General features: G+C 62.2%; 2 protein-coding genes across 9 annotated transcripts; one reads left to right on the top strand and one right to left on the bottom strand.

Annotated features, from left to right (window-relative positions):
• Positions 1-4,551, bottom strand: BCS1L (BCS1 ubiquinol-cytochrome c reductase complex chaperone). Of its 3 annotated transcripts, none has more exons than XM_087732919.1 (8): positions 4,479-4,549; positions 3,258-3,634; positions 2,841-2,980; positions 2,531-2,725; positions 2,105-2,168; positions 1,554-1,723; positions 994-1,111; positions 1-307 (listed from the first exon to the last, which is right to left on the bottom strand). In XM_087732919.1, exons 2-8 carry the CDS (start codon positions 3,575-3,577, stop codon positions 55-57), a joined length of 1,260 nt encoding a protein of 419 aa, XP_087589045.1. In that variant the 5' UTR covers positions 3,578-3,634; positions 4,479-4,549; the 3' UTR covers positions 1-54. The 3 variants fall into 3 exon arrangements, with proteins under 3 accessions (XP_087589045.1, XP_087589046.1, XP_087589047.1); XM_087732920.1 differs by having other exon boundaries at positions 4,371-4,496; XM_087732921.1 differs by lacking the exon at positions 994-1,111 and having other exon boundaries at positions 4,479-4,551.
• A 31-nt stretch (positions 4,552-4,582) lies between these two features.
• On the top strand, positions 4,583-14,988 carry ZNF142 (zinc finger protein 142). Of its 6 annotated transcripts, none has more exons than XM_087732881.1 (9): positions 4,583-4,730; positions 5,175-5,502; positions 6,114-6,752; positions 7,019-7,282; positions 7,815-8,627; positions 8,849-9,026; positions 9,693-12,912; positions 13,833-13,988; positions 14,383-14,522. In XM_087732881.1, exons 2-8 carry the CDS (start codon positions 5,220-5,222, stop codon positions 13,953-13,955), a joined length of 5,520 nt encoding a protein of 1,839 aa, XP_087589007.1. In that variant the 5' UTR covers positions 4,583-4,730; positions 5,175-5,219; the 3' UTR covers positions 13,956-13,988; positions 14,383-14,522. The 6 variants fall into 6 exon arrangements, with proteins under 6 accessions (XP_087589007.1, XP_087589002.1, XP_087589005.1 ...); XM_087732876.1 differs by having other exon boundaries at positions 4,584-4,730; positions 13,883-13,988; positions 14,383-14,988; XM_087732879.1 differs by having other exon boundaries at positions 4,584-4,730; positions 7,022-7,282; positions 13,883-13,988; positions 14,383-14,988.
• Positions 14,989-15,015: the final 27 nt, after the last annotated feature.

Genomic DNA, 15,015 nt, shown 5'->3' on the forward strand with positions numbered 1-15,015 from the left:
GGTTAAGTCCTTGTCCCAGTCCTTGCAGCATACCAGGGGAAAGCTGGCCCGTGGTCACAGCAGGATGGAGCGTATGTTTGCAATGGCTCCTTCAGGGTCCATCTTGTAGAGCATGAAGTGACCCTGCACCTGGGCAGCGCTGATCTGTTTGGAGACCGCCAGCGCCTGCTCCGCAAACCGCTCGGCTGCGGCCGAGGGCTGCTCGGGGTAGAAGCGCTGGAACATGCAGGCAAGCTGCCAGCGGGAGCAATGGCCCACGTACTGCTTGAGATCCACACGGCCGGGCCGCACCAGGGCTGGGTCCAGTCTGTTGGGAGACACAGGGGAGCCTTGAACACCTGCTCAAAGGGTCTCTGCAGGGTGGGTCCTGCAGGAAGCCCCCCTCTACACTAGCACAGCCAGCGTCCTGTCTGCAAGGTGCTCTGCACTGTGGGATGGTAAAGGTGGGGAAGAGGTTTGTCCCTGGGGGGCTGAGGGGGGAAAATCAACCTAAAAGAGAGAGCTGGGGAAGGGCTGACTCTGGAGGAGAAGTGCGTCCTGGGAAACAGCTCTCCCCATCTTTGTCCCGTGAGCAACCTCTGAACAACCCTCCAGGCCATCTCGGTCTGGAGTGAGCCAAGCCTGCCACAGGGCAGCGTCTGGCCAGGTGCCGTGAGCCCACGCCACGTCCTGCCAACCCAATGTGCTGCGCGTGGGGCCAGCGTTCCACTCACAGCATGGCCACAACCCCAAAATCCGCAGATCCCCGCGGGGAGGAAGCTGGTGCCTCTCCTGAAGGGCACGACCATGGTCTGAACAGCAAGGAAGCATCTGAGGCTCCAGCAAAGGGGATCCTGATTAGCAATCAAGGGTTTTGCATCCTGAGGGAGGATTCGGGAAACCTGAACCCCAAGTCTTCACACTGGAGGATGGAGCCCTCCATAAAGGTCATCAAAAGAGAGCAAGGTTTTCCCACACCGCCCTCCCTGTTCCCTCGCAGAGGGCAGCTCTAACCTGTCCACGTAGTTGGTGGTCATGAAGACAATCCTGGCCTCCGTGGAGGCCACACCATCCAGTGCGTTGAGGAGGCCGCTAAAGGTCAGGCGCCCCATGCCTTGGTACACAGCCGGGTCTGGGGACAGAGGCGTCTGAGATCACATCCATCGGCCACTCACCCCGCACAATCCTGGCCACCTCCCTATCACCTGAGGCTTCAGCCAAGCTCCCCGCTCTCTCTCCTTCCCCTGAGGCTGACCCTCTGCCTCTCCCTGGCTGGCAGCACATTCACCTTTCCTGCCCACCCGCACCCTGCGAACCCAAAAAGAGAATGGGGGGGGAGGGAAGCCACCCCCTCCCTCATGCTGAAAATAGCTGGGCAGAGAAACGTCTTTGCTTGTGGATAAAGGACCCAAATCTCCCTTTATACGGCCTAGCCAAAACTGGGCAAGGTCCAGCTTGGGCCCTGAGGCCCCAGACAGCTGCCCACTCCTGGTCTCTGCTGGTCCAAACTGCCCCCCAGCACAGCCAGCAAACCTCCCTCCTGCTGCTGGCCCGGGAACGGGGGCACCACTCACTCTCAGTGGCGAGGTCCCGGCTGACGAAAGCAGCGTCCACGTCCTCCAGCAGGATGATGCTCTGCTGCGGTGCCACGCTCAGGAGGTGATTGAGCCGGTCATCGGAGAGGCTGCGGTCGCTGAGGCTCAGCAGGCAGATACTGTACTGCAGCTCCCCGGCCAGGGCTGTGCTGGGAAGGACACAAACCACAGGGGTGAATCACAGTGACAAAGCCCAGAGCAGAGGAAGAACCAGATCTCCCTGCCCGGCAGCAGGGGAGAGGGCAGAGGCATCCCCCCGCAGCGGGGATCAGATACAGGGGGCAGGTGGGAGCCCCCGTGCAGCCCTCTGGTGCCATGCAGCGCTGTCAAAGCAAGGGCGCAAAGGGCTTGTCACCGTGACCTGTCACGGTGCCAGCAATGTGAACGCTGACACCAGGCACCACACAGGAGGCACAGCCCACTCCTGCATTTCAAACCCAAACTCATCCACGCACTCTCACCAGAGACCGCCGTGCCCCAGAGCAGGCAGCTGGCAGGAAAACCGCTGGTAGCCAACTGGCAATACTCACATGAAGCTGCTTTTCCCACAGCCAGGAGGACCATACAGCAGGTAGCCTCTTCGGTAGGGGATCCCTAGGAAGACAGTATCCTTTTAGCAACCAGCTGGGTTGCTCTGAGCTCTCTCTCCCAGGGCTACACCGGAGGAAGACAAGCAGCAGGACAAAATTTCTCTGCAGCTGTCTCCAGAGAGGACCACGAGCATCCTGCCCCACCCCATGGCAGCATCACAGGAACAATGAATTCCATGGCTTATCACGGTTTCCAGGATTGGATTGAACAAGGGGAGTTTGTCCCTTTGCAGACCCAGGCCGGACCTCAGCCCCTGGGCTCGCTCGTTTGCGGGATGTGCTGAGGTGGAGCCCCACAGCCGTGGCTGCAGGGGGGGAAGGAGCCGCGCTGGGCACGGTACAGTGGACACCACGCCAGAGCCTTGCCTCTCTCGCTGTACCACTTGGGGTTGTCGATGAACTCCTTCACGTCCTGGACCAGCCTCTCCGACACACCTTCCTCCAGCACCACCGAGCTGAGAGGCCGCCGGCGGCGGGGGAAGCCGAACTGCCGCCACTCTGCTCCCATGGCCGTGTACATGATCGTCCTCCCCTCCTGCTGCTGCAGCGCCAGCTCCCGGGCTGCAGAGAGAGGCAGAGGGGACAGCTGGCAGGGGAAAGGATCTCTCATGAAGCCCTGGGCGTCTCCAGGGAGCAGGCTGTTCCCAGCAGGAACCCACGCAGCTCCGCTACAGACCTTCGCGGAGGATATTGAAGAAGATCTCCCGGTTGGTGCCCAGCGCAGTGAAGGTGACAGACTCCCAGGGGGTCCCCGTGTGCAGGTCGATCATCTGCTTCTCCCGGTTGCGCTCGATGCGAATCCACTTCCTGCGATACCTGAGGCGGGGAGATGGCGTTGGGGGATGGTGGTTCAGCACCACTCAGCGGAGCCCTGCTCGGGTCGTGCATCAAAGAGAACACTCATCTCGGGTAAAGAAATCCCTTCGCACCGGTGAATATAGACTCCTCTCACTACTCTCAATCTCCTGCCCTCATCCAGACCCAAGGAGGAGGCAAGACCCTCTCTGCTGCCTCCACAGGCCGCCCCCCAAGCTGGAGTTGCCTTGCTAAAACAAGGGCCAGTCCCCAGACTGCTTCCCCTGCCCTCCCTTACCAGATGAAATGGTTCCCAGGGCTGGGGACAAAGTCGAACTTGGTGCTGACGCGCCCACTTTCATGCTGCAGGTATGACGTCTCGACGCTGAGGTGCTGCGTGTGTTTGGCATGGTGGGAGATCCAGTTCAGCAGCCAGTGGTAGCTCTTATCCTTGCTGGGCACCTCCAAGGTGATCATGTAATGGCGCCTGAAAGCCACCAGCCCGAACTGGGCCCCTTTCCGGGCTAATGCCAGGGCCGTGCCCACCCCGACGAGGCCGAACCCAGCCCCGAAGTACGGGTTGTCCTTCAGTGCTAAGACAAAGTCAGAAACAGGCATTGTGGGAAGTTAAGCAGCTCCTTTCCACAGCATCGTCTCTGCGCTCCAGAAACAAACCTGCATGGAAAGAGAAGGACTGAATGGCAGCAGGGGACAAAATGGATCACCCACAGTTCCCTGGCCTTTATCGTAGCCAGTTCCCAAGGAGAAAGGCTGCCTGGCACACTTGGATCTCCCACATCCGTGCTCATCTTATTACGGGGGGTTCAGACAGCCGCTGGCCACACGAGCCTCCTCCCTCCCTGCAGGCCACTGGGCGAGACAGGCAGGAGGGGGTCAGGAGCTGGAGGCTCTCAAGCAAGCACAGGAGCATCTGTTGCTTCTTCAGCCGTGACAACAAGCCCAGAGCTTCATACAGTTTTATTCTTTAAACAGCTAGAAATCGTGAGCACTACAATTATTTAAGGTTTATTGTTTGAAAAAGCTGAAGTGCATCCCCAGGCTGAGCCCAGAGCTGGTTCTTTGCTGCTGGCAACGGGCGCATGACTGCGGTGGAAGCAGCATCTCCACGCCTGGATGAAGGGCACCCGCCATGCACTTAGGGAGCTTGAAGTTTCTCCAGCTCCCTCAGCAGCGGCTTGCCAGATACAGGGGGTGAGGGGGAGCCCCCCGACAGACAGACAGACAGGCTTAGCTCCCTCAGGCAGATCCCGCCTCCCCCAGACCAGGGTCTGACCCCGCAGCAAGGCCCCTTCCCGGGGCAGGGCGTCCCCGGCCCCAGGGCAGCATCCCTGCCCCGCAGCGGGGCCTTCCCCCCCCGCAGCCGAGCCTCAGCCCCGCGGCAGGAGCCCACCTTCCCCTGCAGGAGCCCGGGCCCCACACGGGCCTTCCTAACGGCGGGGCCGCCCGCCGGCAGCCGCTCGCCCCCGCCGGTACCGGCCTCGGCCCCGCCGCCCCTCACCTCCGCGCAGCGCCGCTCTGGGCCGCCCGGCGCCGCTCTCTATGGCTCCATCCCTCACTTCCGCCCGGCGCTGCTTCCGCCCGGCTGCCGGCTCGTACCATAGAGCGGGGCCGGGGCGGGCGGCGGGGTAGAGCAGAGCGGCCGCGGGAGCTGCACAAAGGGTGACGCTCCCTCCTGCCCGGCGCGTACCATCGAGATGCGCCGGGGCCGGCGGTGGGGGCACCGGGGCCCGGCTTGAGTCCCTGGCCCGAGGTGACGGGGACAGGCCGGGGCTGCGGGGACAGGGGGCTGGGGCGGCCCTGGCCGTGCGGGGACTCGCGGTGAGCACCTCCCGGCTGGGGGCTGGGCCCGGATCTGGGGGGTGGGCTCAGGCTCGGGCCCACCTGAGCTCGGGTCTGGGGGCTAGGCCTGGGTCTGGGCCCACCTGGGCCCGGGGAGCAGGCCCTGGCTGTTGAGCTCAGGGAGAGGTCCCCAGGCGTCTTTGGGGAGGGTACAGGGGTCCTTGCAGCCCATCTCCCCCGTGGCAGTGGGTTTCACCAGCAGCTCGCTTGGGGCAGGGCTGAAGGGAGCCAGCGTTGGGGTACCCTGGTTCATATCCCTCCCTGAGGACTGGCACTGCAGGCTGCCCCTCAAAATCCTGCAGGACCCCTGGGCTTCTGGGTTCTCCCTCGTTTAAAGCACTTTCTTCTGTTTCAGAACGAGAGGCCCTCCTGCCCGGCATCAAGCCAGTGCCTGGTGGCAATGAGTGCAGAAGTGGCTGTGTCTGAGGCTGCCGGCGGGGAGATGGAGGCCCTGTGCTCGGAGCTGCTCCTGCCTACACCGGGAGAGGCAGGAGCTGTGGGAAGCCCTGGTGTGGCCAGCACCAGCCTGGCTGTGGCACCCCCGCTGACAGCCAGCCGGGACTTGCTGCTGGCAGAGGCGTCAATGCCTGGGGAAGGGGCTCACGCTGAAGGAGGCAATGTGGAAATATTCATCGAAGCTGTGGCCGGCAACGTGACGCTGAGCAACACGGCCAATGCCACAGGTACAGGGTGCAGGGAGGGCAGCCTAGGCCCCTTGGCCCTCAGCAGAGGGAGAGGGGTCCAGCTGGGGGTCCTGTCCCCTCCAGCTGGCACCCTGGAGACACCACGGTGCCCTCGTGTCTCTGACCCCTCGTGTGTCATGAGTCTAGTGCCACCATTCAGCGCAGACCAGGCATGAGCTGCATGTGCAGGTGGGGAGGGGTGGCTGTGGGAGCCTCGGACCAGGTGAGGGGGTCACTCCAACCTGTCAGTGGGGACCAGGCGGAGATCTCCACCTCGGAGACTGCTGCCGCCCCCAGCGCACTTCTCACCCGGGTCCAGTGTAGGGGCATCCTGCTAGAAACAGGGCTGAGCCAGCCTCGCTCTGCTGGGTGCCTTGAAGGTGCTAAGGGACGGACCTGGTCATCGTGGTCACCTGGGTGATGGTGTCCCCCCTCTGATGGGAGCATCCATCCTGGGATAGCCCGGGCAGGGGGAGGGCTGTGATTCTCCAGACTGTAATCTGTGGCAGCAGGGGTTTATCCTCCTTGTCTGGAGCTGGAACTGAACCGCCAGTCCTAAGCTCTGGGCCTGGCGAAAGCCCTTTCTAACGCTCGCCTCTTGCTGTTTGCAGAGGTGCTGGTCAAGGTGGTGGAGCTGTATTTCTGCGAGAGGTGCGGCCAGAGCTTCCCAGAGGCCTCCCTGCTGTCCCAGCACCAGTGCCTGCTGCTGGCCCCCCCAGGGCACCTGGAGCTCCCTGGGGCGCTGTCGGCTTCTGCCAGCGAGGGCCAGAGTGAGCCAGAGGGCTCGGAGCCACCCGGAGCTGGTGCACAGCAGGGCTCTGCTCCCGAGCGCCTGCTGTGCCCCGTCTGCCACGAGGCGTTTGCACAGCCCGGCGAACTCAAGGAGCACTTCAAGACCCACCGCGCCCTGCCAGGAGCCCTGTCCTGCCCCGAGAAGGGCTGCCGCTTTGCCACGGAGGACCGCAAGCAACTGCGTGGCCACCTGCGCCGCCTGCACGGGGCCTCCCCCGTGTCCTGCGCCTACCGTGCCTGCCCCCTGCTCTTCCCCAGCCGTCCGGCCATGGAGCGGCACCACCGCACCCACTTTCCCTTCCACTGCAGCCGCTGCGACTTTGTCACAGCCAATGCCAAGCTCTTCTGGCAGCACAGGAAGGGCCACGCTGCGGATCCCCCTGCAGAGACGCCCGCGACAGGCGGACCACCCGGCTCAACCCCCCACGGCCTCGAGCAGCGCTGCGTCCTGCCGTCGGGTATGGCTGGGGGGGGGGTCAGGGCCCATGGGTGCTGCAGAGGCTGGCAATGTCCCAGTTACAACTGGGAGGAGTGGGGGGTGAGGCTGTGCCGCTGGAGAGCCAGAGCGCCCTGCGCTCCGGTGGCTCTCTGCAGCTTTCCTTCCTCCCCACGGCATAGTCTGTGCCCCCCATCTCAGCCAGGAGGTTATCTGCATGTGTGTGGGTGACGGGGGGTGGCTCCCTCTTGTCTGGAGCGTGATGGTCTCTGTCTTTCCCCACTGAAGCAGCAGCAGAAGGGCAGGAGGAGGCAGGGAATTGCCACCCTGGCTGGGAAGCCACCACAGCGGAAGCCAGGCTGGCAAAGCCCGCAGGCACCAGGGAGGGCTCCTTGGAGGGGCAGAAGGTGTCAGCTGGAGAAGAGGAGTTGGACAGCGGCGGGGACGAGTCACCCGAGGAGGATGGCGAGAGCCCCTGCGAAGGCGAGGCCAAAGAGGACGGGAAGGCAGCTCCCAAGAAAGCCAGAGTGCCGCGGGCACAGCCCTTCAAAGGTAGGATGCGGGGCACTGCAGGTCCATCCTGGGAGCTGCTCGGGCTTTGTATTATGAACAAGCAGCATGGCCTCAAGACTGGGGGTGAAACGTGGACCAGGCTGGTGGGATGTGGTGGTCCTGTGCCGTCCAGCAGCTTCCCGACTCCTGCATGTACCAGTGCACTGTTCCCCCCTCCCCTGCCCTCTGCCCAAGCAAACACATCCCTCCTGCTGCTGCTGCCTGTCCTCAGCTGCTGCCAGGCTCAGGCAAAAGCAGGCAAAAATCTGCCGGCCTTTGGGGAGTGGGAGCAGGCGGGCAGGCCTGATTCAGGCTGCACTGGATCATCTCTGCCAGTGCTGAGCTGGAGAGAGCCCACCTGAACCGTGCCGGTGGCTTGGGGTGGGGACAGTCCCTTCAAGTAAACAGCTGCTGTGTGACCGCATACGTGATAAGCCCTCACCCCGGCACAGCTGGATCAGGGAGAGAACATCTGCCTGTGCTCTTCTCTGTCTCGTCCCTGATGACGGCTCCCCCTCCTCTGCTCTCACAGGGGACGTCGCAGAGGGCTCCGAGTACCTCTACAAAACCCACATGTGCCCCGAATGCAAGCGATGCTTCAAGAAGCGGACGCACCTGGTGGAGCACCTCCACTTGCACTTCCCTGACCCCAGCCTGCAGTGCCCCAACTGCCACAAGTACTTCACCAGCAAAAGCAAGCTGAAAATCCACATGATGCGGGAGACGGGCGAGAAGGCCCACCGCTGCCCGCTCTGCCACTACAGCTCAGTGGAGAAGAATGCCCTCAACCGCCACATGGCCAGCATGCACGAGGACATCTCTAACTTCTACTCCGATGTTTACTCCTGCCCCGTCTGCGAGGAGAAGTTTCGGCTCAGCCAGGCCCTCAAAGAGCACTTGAAGACTCACAAAGCCGAGCCCAAGAGGCTGAGCTGCTTCCAGGGGGGTTGCAACTACTGTGCGGAGGACCGGAAGGAGTTTGTCCGTCACCTCAAGGATGCTCACGGCATCAAGGCAGTGGAGTGCAAGTACCACGCCTGCTCGCTGCTCTTTGGCACGGCCGAGGCCATGGAGGCTCACCGAAAAACCCACTACGCCTTCCACTGCCAGCAGTGCGACTTCATCTGCTCCAACAAGCATGTTTTCCGCAAGCACAAGAAGCAGGGACACCCGGGCAGCGAGCAGCTCCAGTGCAGCTTCTGCCCCTATGCCACTTTCAACCCCGTGGAGTTTCATGACCATGTGGGCAAGATGCACGCCAACGAGAAGATCCACAAGTGCACCGAGTGCGCCTTTGCCACCGCGCACAAGAGGGTGCTCATCCGGCACATGCTGCTGCACACCGGTGGGTGTCCGCCGCGGGGGTCCTGAGAGCCCAGCTGGGATGGGGGTGGGTCAGGGCTCCTGGGTCCCATCACGGGCTCTGCCATCCTAGCGTCGCTTGGCTGAAGTCGTGGCATGCCCCTGCTGTTACCCCCAGCTCCTGCTGAGCTGGTTTCCCCATGGGGGAAGGCCACCCGTACTGCCTTATCTGTCGTGCTGAGGGTGTTCCTGTGTTGCCTGCAGGAGAGAAACCTCACAAGTGTGAGCTCTGCGACTTCACGTGCCGGGATGTGAGCTACCTGTCCAAGCACATGCTGACCCACTCCAACGACAAGAACTTCATGTGCACCGAGTGCGGGTACATCACCAAGTGGAAGCACTACCTGAACGTCCACATGCGCAAGCACACCGGAGATCTGCGGTACGACTCCCAGCCGCGCTGACCCGGCAGCGTAGTCCGGGCTCCCCAAGTCCTGCTCTGGGGGTCTTGCTGCTCTGGGCTCATGCCTCGGAGATGGCTACAGCCTGCTCTGTCTGGCACGTAAGAAATGCAGTCTTTGAGCTTGCAGGTTGTTGCCAGCATGGTGCTGTGGAGGCAAAGCTATCTTTGGTGTCTCCGCACCGCCAAGGAGGTGTATGACCACATCAGTGCAGCCCTGAGCTTGGGTTCTTGGGCTCTACTGATGTTCATGGGCCAAGGCCAGCTTGAGCACGTGCAGGACTGCCAAAACGTGTTTCTACCTCTCTGTTATCACCTCCTTCAGGTCTAGTCTGCCTCCGGGGATGCTGGAGGTGCCGCTGGTGTGATGCGTGTGTGTGGGGGTGACGCAGTCACTGTGTGGGATATCCAGGGAATCTACCTCCCGTCCCTGGTCTGGGGGTGTAAAGCACCAGCAGTGCCAAGCACTGCAGCAGGGAGGAATTGCTTGTGGTAAGAGCTGCCCAGATGGCAAGGGTCAGATCCTGCAAACCGAACAGTACCCCTTCCCTAGGAGTCCAGGACGGGGAAGCAAAGATCAGCGTGTCTGACAGGGCTCAGCCTGCCCTGGTACCTCGCGCTTCCTGACCAGTTCTGCTTTCCCCACAGGTACCAGTGCAACCAGTGCTCCTACCGTTGCCACCGTGCCGACCAGCTGAGCAGCCACAAGCTGCGGCACCAGGGCAAAAGTCTGATCTGCGAAGTGTGCGGCTTCGCTTGTAAGCGCAAGTACGAGCTGCAGAAGCACATGCAGGCGAAGCACTCACAGAACTACCAAGTGCCCATCTTCCAGTGCCAGTACTGCACCTACCAGACCAAGTACAAGCAGGCGCTGCTGAACCATGAGAACTGCAAGCACACCAAGCAGAAGGAATTTCGCTGCGCCCTCTGCTCCTACTGCACCTTCAGCAACACCAGCCTCTTCTTCCACAAGCGTAAGATTCATGGCTACGTCCCCGGTGACAAGGACTGGCTAGAAAACTATGCCAGCAAGGAGCTGGAGATCAGCTCATCCGAGGCGCTCTTCAGCTACGAGCTCGGCACAGCCCTGCGTGTGGATGCCAGCTCCCCCCTTGCCGGCAAGGAGCAGTGGGCAAAGGCGAAGCCGTCCCAGCTGGAGTCCCAGGGGGAAGAGGGCTACCAGCAAGCATTTGTGGTGGCCCTCCTTGGGCAGGGTGCCCCTCCGCTGGAGAGCGGTGGCGAGGCGGAGGGAGGTGTGGGCAAGGGGGAGCAGAGCCGTCCCACTGCCGGCGATACCCTTGGAGATGACTGCGTGCAAGGAGATGCTGCCGCAGGCTCGACTGAGCTCGCTGCTTCTGGGGACGTGGTGGAGAGCTGCACATTGCACTTGGAGGCGCTGAATGTCTCGTCTGGCCCCCTCCTGGAGCATTTGACTGGAGAAGCCTGCATGGCACAGCCGAAGAGCATGGAAATGCTGTCCTGCAAGGAGCCTCCCACAGCCTACGAGATGCTGGGCTCCCAGGATGACCTTGGCTTGGAGGACAATGACAATACGCTCGAAGATATCCCGGACTTTGAGGAAGAAGAGGCAGATGTACAGGAGGATGAGGCAGCGAGGCTGGAGGACAGGGTAGCAGCAGGAGACAGCCAGGGAAAAGACTCCCTACAGCAAGCCACGGGCCACCTCGAGGGGTCATGCTCAGACCACCACAAGCTGGTGGCAGACACCGAGATGAGAGAGACCAGCCAAGCCGAGCTGCCGGAGGCCTGGCTCAGTGTGCTGAAGACAGCTGAGCAGAGCCACCCGCCTGTCCCAGAGGACGTGGCCACCTCTGATGATGACGCCAGAGGCGGCTCGGAGTCAGTGCTGAAGGCACTGCGGAAGCAGGACAAGGAGCAAGCGGAGACGCTGGTGCTGGAGGGCAGGGTGCAGATGCTGGTGGTGCAGTCAGAGAGCCAGATCTTTAAGTGTGAGAAGTGCTCGTACATCACGCGGAAGGAGAAGTCCATGTCCCTGCACTCCAAGGCCAGCTGCCAGAGCCGCCGGGCCCCGCTCGTGTGCCGTGAGTGCGGTGCCAGCTTTAAGCAGCAAAGGGGGCTTAACACCCATCTCCTCAAGAAGTGCCCGGTCCTCCTGAAGAAGAACAGGATCCTCAGACCAGCTGGTCAGGAGCCACCTGGGTTGTGCCAACCTGCTGACCCTCCTGGTGATAACGGTACAGAAACGGCAGAGAGCGAGAGGGGAGGCTTGGAGGAGTCTGGGCATGCTGAGAGCCCCTGGGAAGCTGAACTGCTGCCTGATAAAACGCAGGCAGCAGGCAGTCCTTTGGCTGGGGAACGGGCCTCGGGCTGTCCTGCCCTTGAGAAATCCCTGCTGGGTGACAGCACAGAGTTGGCAGAAGAGCCTCCCCAGCAAGCAGCTGGAGCTGCTTGTCCCCCCCAGCTTGGGAAACCCTTGGAGAAATACCGGCTGGAGGGAGGGAAGCTGCACTGCAATGCCTGCTCCTTCGTGTGCTCCCGTGTCTCCACCATCACCTCCCACGTGGAGGACGGGTGCCGGAGCCTGGAGCAGTTCTGGTGCTCCCTGTGCCCTGAGGCCTTCCGCTCCCGGCGGGCCCTCAAGAGTCACTGTGCCGAGAAGCACATCGTGCATCCTGAGGAGGATGGACCCCAAAGCACCGAGCTCCCTGAAGGGGACCCAGCCAGTGTTGAGACGGGCCAGCCCAGTGAGCCCCCCCTGAATGCAGCCCCCCCAAAATCCACCCTGCCCAAGAGAAGGCGTTTCTCCTGCCCCACCTGCCCCTTCACCTGCCACCAGGAACGGGCCATGAAGACGCACAAGAAGAGGGGCTGCGTGGCTCTGGGCGAGTTTCGCTGCACCTCCTGCCCCTTCACCTCCAAGGTGGCCAAAGCCCTGCGGCTGCACCGTAAGCTGCACCGCAAGCACTACAGCAAGCGGCCACAGCTGCAGTGCCGCCAGTGCGATTTCACCTGCAAGCAAGCCCGCTGCCTGCGGCAGCACATCCGCATCAAGCACGAAGGGGTGAAACCGCACAAGTGCCGCTACTGCGAGTTCAGCACCACGCGGCGCTACCGCCTGGAGGCCCACCAGTCCCTGCACACCGGCGTGGGGCGCATCGCCTGCGGCATCTGCAGCCAGACCTTCGGCACCAACTCCAAGCTGCGCATCCACCGCCTGCGGGTGCACGAGAAGACGCCCACCCACTTCTGCCCGCTCTGTGACTACAGCAGCTACCTGCAGAACGACATCACCCGCCACGTCAACAGCTGCCACCGCGGCGAGCTCAACTTCGGCTGCTCCCGCTGTGAGGCTCGCTTCAGCTCCGAGACGGCCCTCAAGCAGCATGTCCTGCGGCGGCACGAGGAGAAGGTGTCCTACGGCTGCCCGCGCTGCGGCTTCGTGTGCCACAGCGAGGCCACGCTCAAGTGCCACGTGCAGAAGCAGCACCCGCACCTGGAGTGCAGCACCTGCAAGGAGACCTTCCCCACCCGGGAGGCGCTGGAGGAGCACAAGACGCAGCATTTCAGCCACCGCTGTGAGCTGTGCAGCTTTGCAGCCAAGGAGCGGCAGCAGCTGGTGCGGCATTACGTGGAAAGCCACGAGCCGGCCGCCCCCCAGGACAAACCCCTGCGGTGCCCCTTCTGCGACTTCGCCTGCTGCCACCAGCTCGTCTTCGACCAGCATATGAAGGGCCATGGGGGCACCCGCGTGTACAAGTGCTCGGACTGCGAGTACACCACCAAGAACAGGCAGAAGATCACATGGCACATCCGCATCCACACTGGCGAGAAGCCCTACAAGTGCCACCTCTGTAAATACGCCTGCGCCGACCCCTCGCGTCTCAAGGTGAGCGCCCTGCTTGGGGATGGGGGATATATCCTACTGCATCTGCGTGGGTTGGGGGGGATCTGGACATGGGGATTTGGGGAAGAAGGAGAAACTCCTGAGAGGAAGTTTTGTCCTCTCTCTCCCCTTGTCCGTGGCTCCTACAGGAATAGGAGGCGAGTAGGTAAAACTCACATGGGTACAATATGTTTCTGTCCTAAACCCTGCTCCCTGCTGTTGCAGATTAGGGGGAAGAGGGATTTGCAGCAAAACAAGAAGGTGGGCAGCTGTCCAGGTTCACTCCTCTTCCCGCTAACATCTCTAGCGTCCTCTGGGTGCAGCCGGCCGTGCCCCGTCACAGCGCAGCCTTGCACCGCTCAAAGCCAAGTTTGGCTGCCTGCTGGCTAGCAGCGTGCCCTGTGGCACCAGTTAGACATGGTGCGGGGAAAGCTCAGCTTCCCTGCAAGCAGAGCCAGAGCCTGCCCTTATTTCTGTAGGTGATTAGCATCCTCATGCATGGTAAAAGGGCCTTTCCTAGAACATGAGGGCCAGGCGTAAGGTAATGGAGGGGAAAATGGTCTGGTTTTGCTAAAAGAAATATTGACTTTTTTAATGGCCAGGCTGAGCTGGAGCCCTCTGAGGCTGCCTGGGCGAGGCTGCGCAACGTGCTCAGCTCAGGGCTAGCTCTGTTGGGCTGGGTTTTAACCTGGACTTTGCCCTAAATGCCAAACTGGGGAGAAAAGCCTGTGCCCCTCCACAGGCTGGGACAGACCAAGCTCAGCAGTATGGAGGTCTCATCCTGACCCTGCCGTGGATCCCACCTACCTGTAGTCTGCCAGGCAAGCAGACAGCCCTCCTTGCCCCACACAGTTTGAGGTGTCAGAGCTGTACACCTGTACCTGTGTACCTCGCTGGCACCCCAGAGCCCTGCGCGTTCCCAGGGTACGTGGCATGGCCTCATCCTGACCCTGCCCTCTTGCCCTGTGCCCAGTACCACATGCGGATCCACAAGGAGGAGCGGAAATACCTCTGCCCTGACTGTGGCTACAAGTGCAAGTGGGTGAACCAGCTCAAGTACCACATGACGAAGCACACGGGTGAGTGCTGCCCACCAGGGACAGGCTGTGGGGCACCGGGGAGGGCTTTGGGGCTGCGCAGACCCCAGCTCTGTGCTTCCTGTGCTACCAGGGGCCCAGCTGGAGGCAGGGGAGGACCCCCAGCAGTTGGGGGGCAGCACGTTCGCGTGTGCTGGGGGGTTGGGGTCAGCACCCCAGGGTGGGAGGGAAGGTGGGGTGGTGCGGACTCCAGGGGCCAAGGCATGGTGCCTTGGAAATTTGGGGTTTTGAGGTGCCTGCTGGCAGGCTGCGCCTTCCTAGCGCTGAGGATGGTGTGTTGGGAGTTCCCTGGGGACTGATGCCATTATGGGGATGGCGAGACCTGCAGGAGGGAGGGCACCGTACCCCCATTCCAGCCACTTCCCTATCGCTGCAGGCCTGAAGCCGTACCGCTGCGATGAGTGCGAGTACCGCACCAACCGGGCAGATGCCCTGCGGGTGCACAAGGAGACGCGGCACCGGGAGGCCCGCTCCTTCATCTGCGAGCAGTGCGGCAAGGCCTTCAAGACCCGCTTCCTCCTCAAGACCCACCTCAAGAAGCACAGTGAGGAGAAGCCCTACGTCTGCAACGCCTGCGGGCGAGCTTTCCGCTGGGCGGCCGGCCTGCGCCACCATTACCTGACCCACACCAACGAGCACCCCTTCTTCTGCCGCTACTGCCCCTACAAGGCCAAGCAGAAGTTCCAGGTCATCAAACACATCCAGCGGCATCACCCCGAGCGTGGGGCTGGGGACCCCGGCCAGGGGGTGGGCAAGGACCCCAGCACGCCCACCGTCCACCTCCACGCTGTGCAGAGGGAGAGGCGGGCCGAGGGGCCCCCCGGGACCGAGCAGGAAGGAGGGTGCCCCGTGGAGAAGGATGGCGCTTCGCAGTGAGGCCGAATCCTGACTGCTTTAAGGCCCTGGTGGCGCAGGCCTGCTGCAGAGATGTATGTGTGTGTATAGGCATATATGTATATGGGATGTAAAATATGTGGCTGTATAAAAGGAATCTCTCAACTCTTTTTAA

The sequence above is a fragment of the Nipponia nippon genome, unplaced genomic scaffold (assembly GCF_047370975.1).
Source record: "Nipponia nippon isolate SJK-2023a ecotype South Korea unplaced genomic scaffold, ASM4737097v1 scaffold_5, whole genome shotgun sequence".
NCBI lineage: Eukaryota > Metazoa > Chordata > Aves > Pelecaniformes > Threskiornithidae > Nipponia > Nipponia nippon.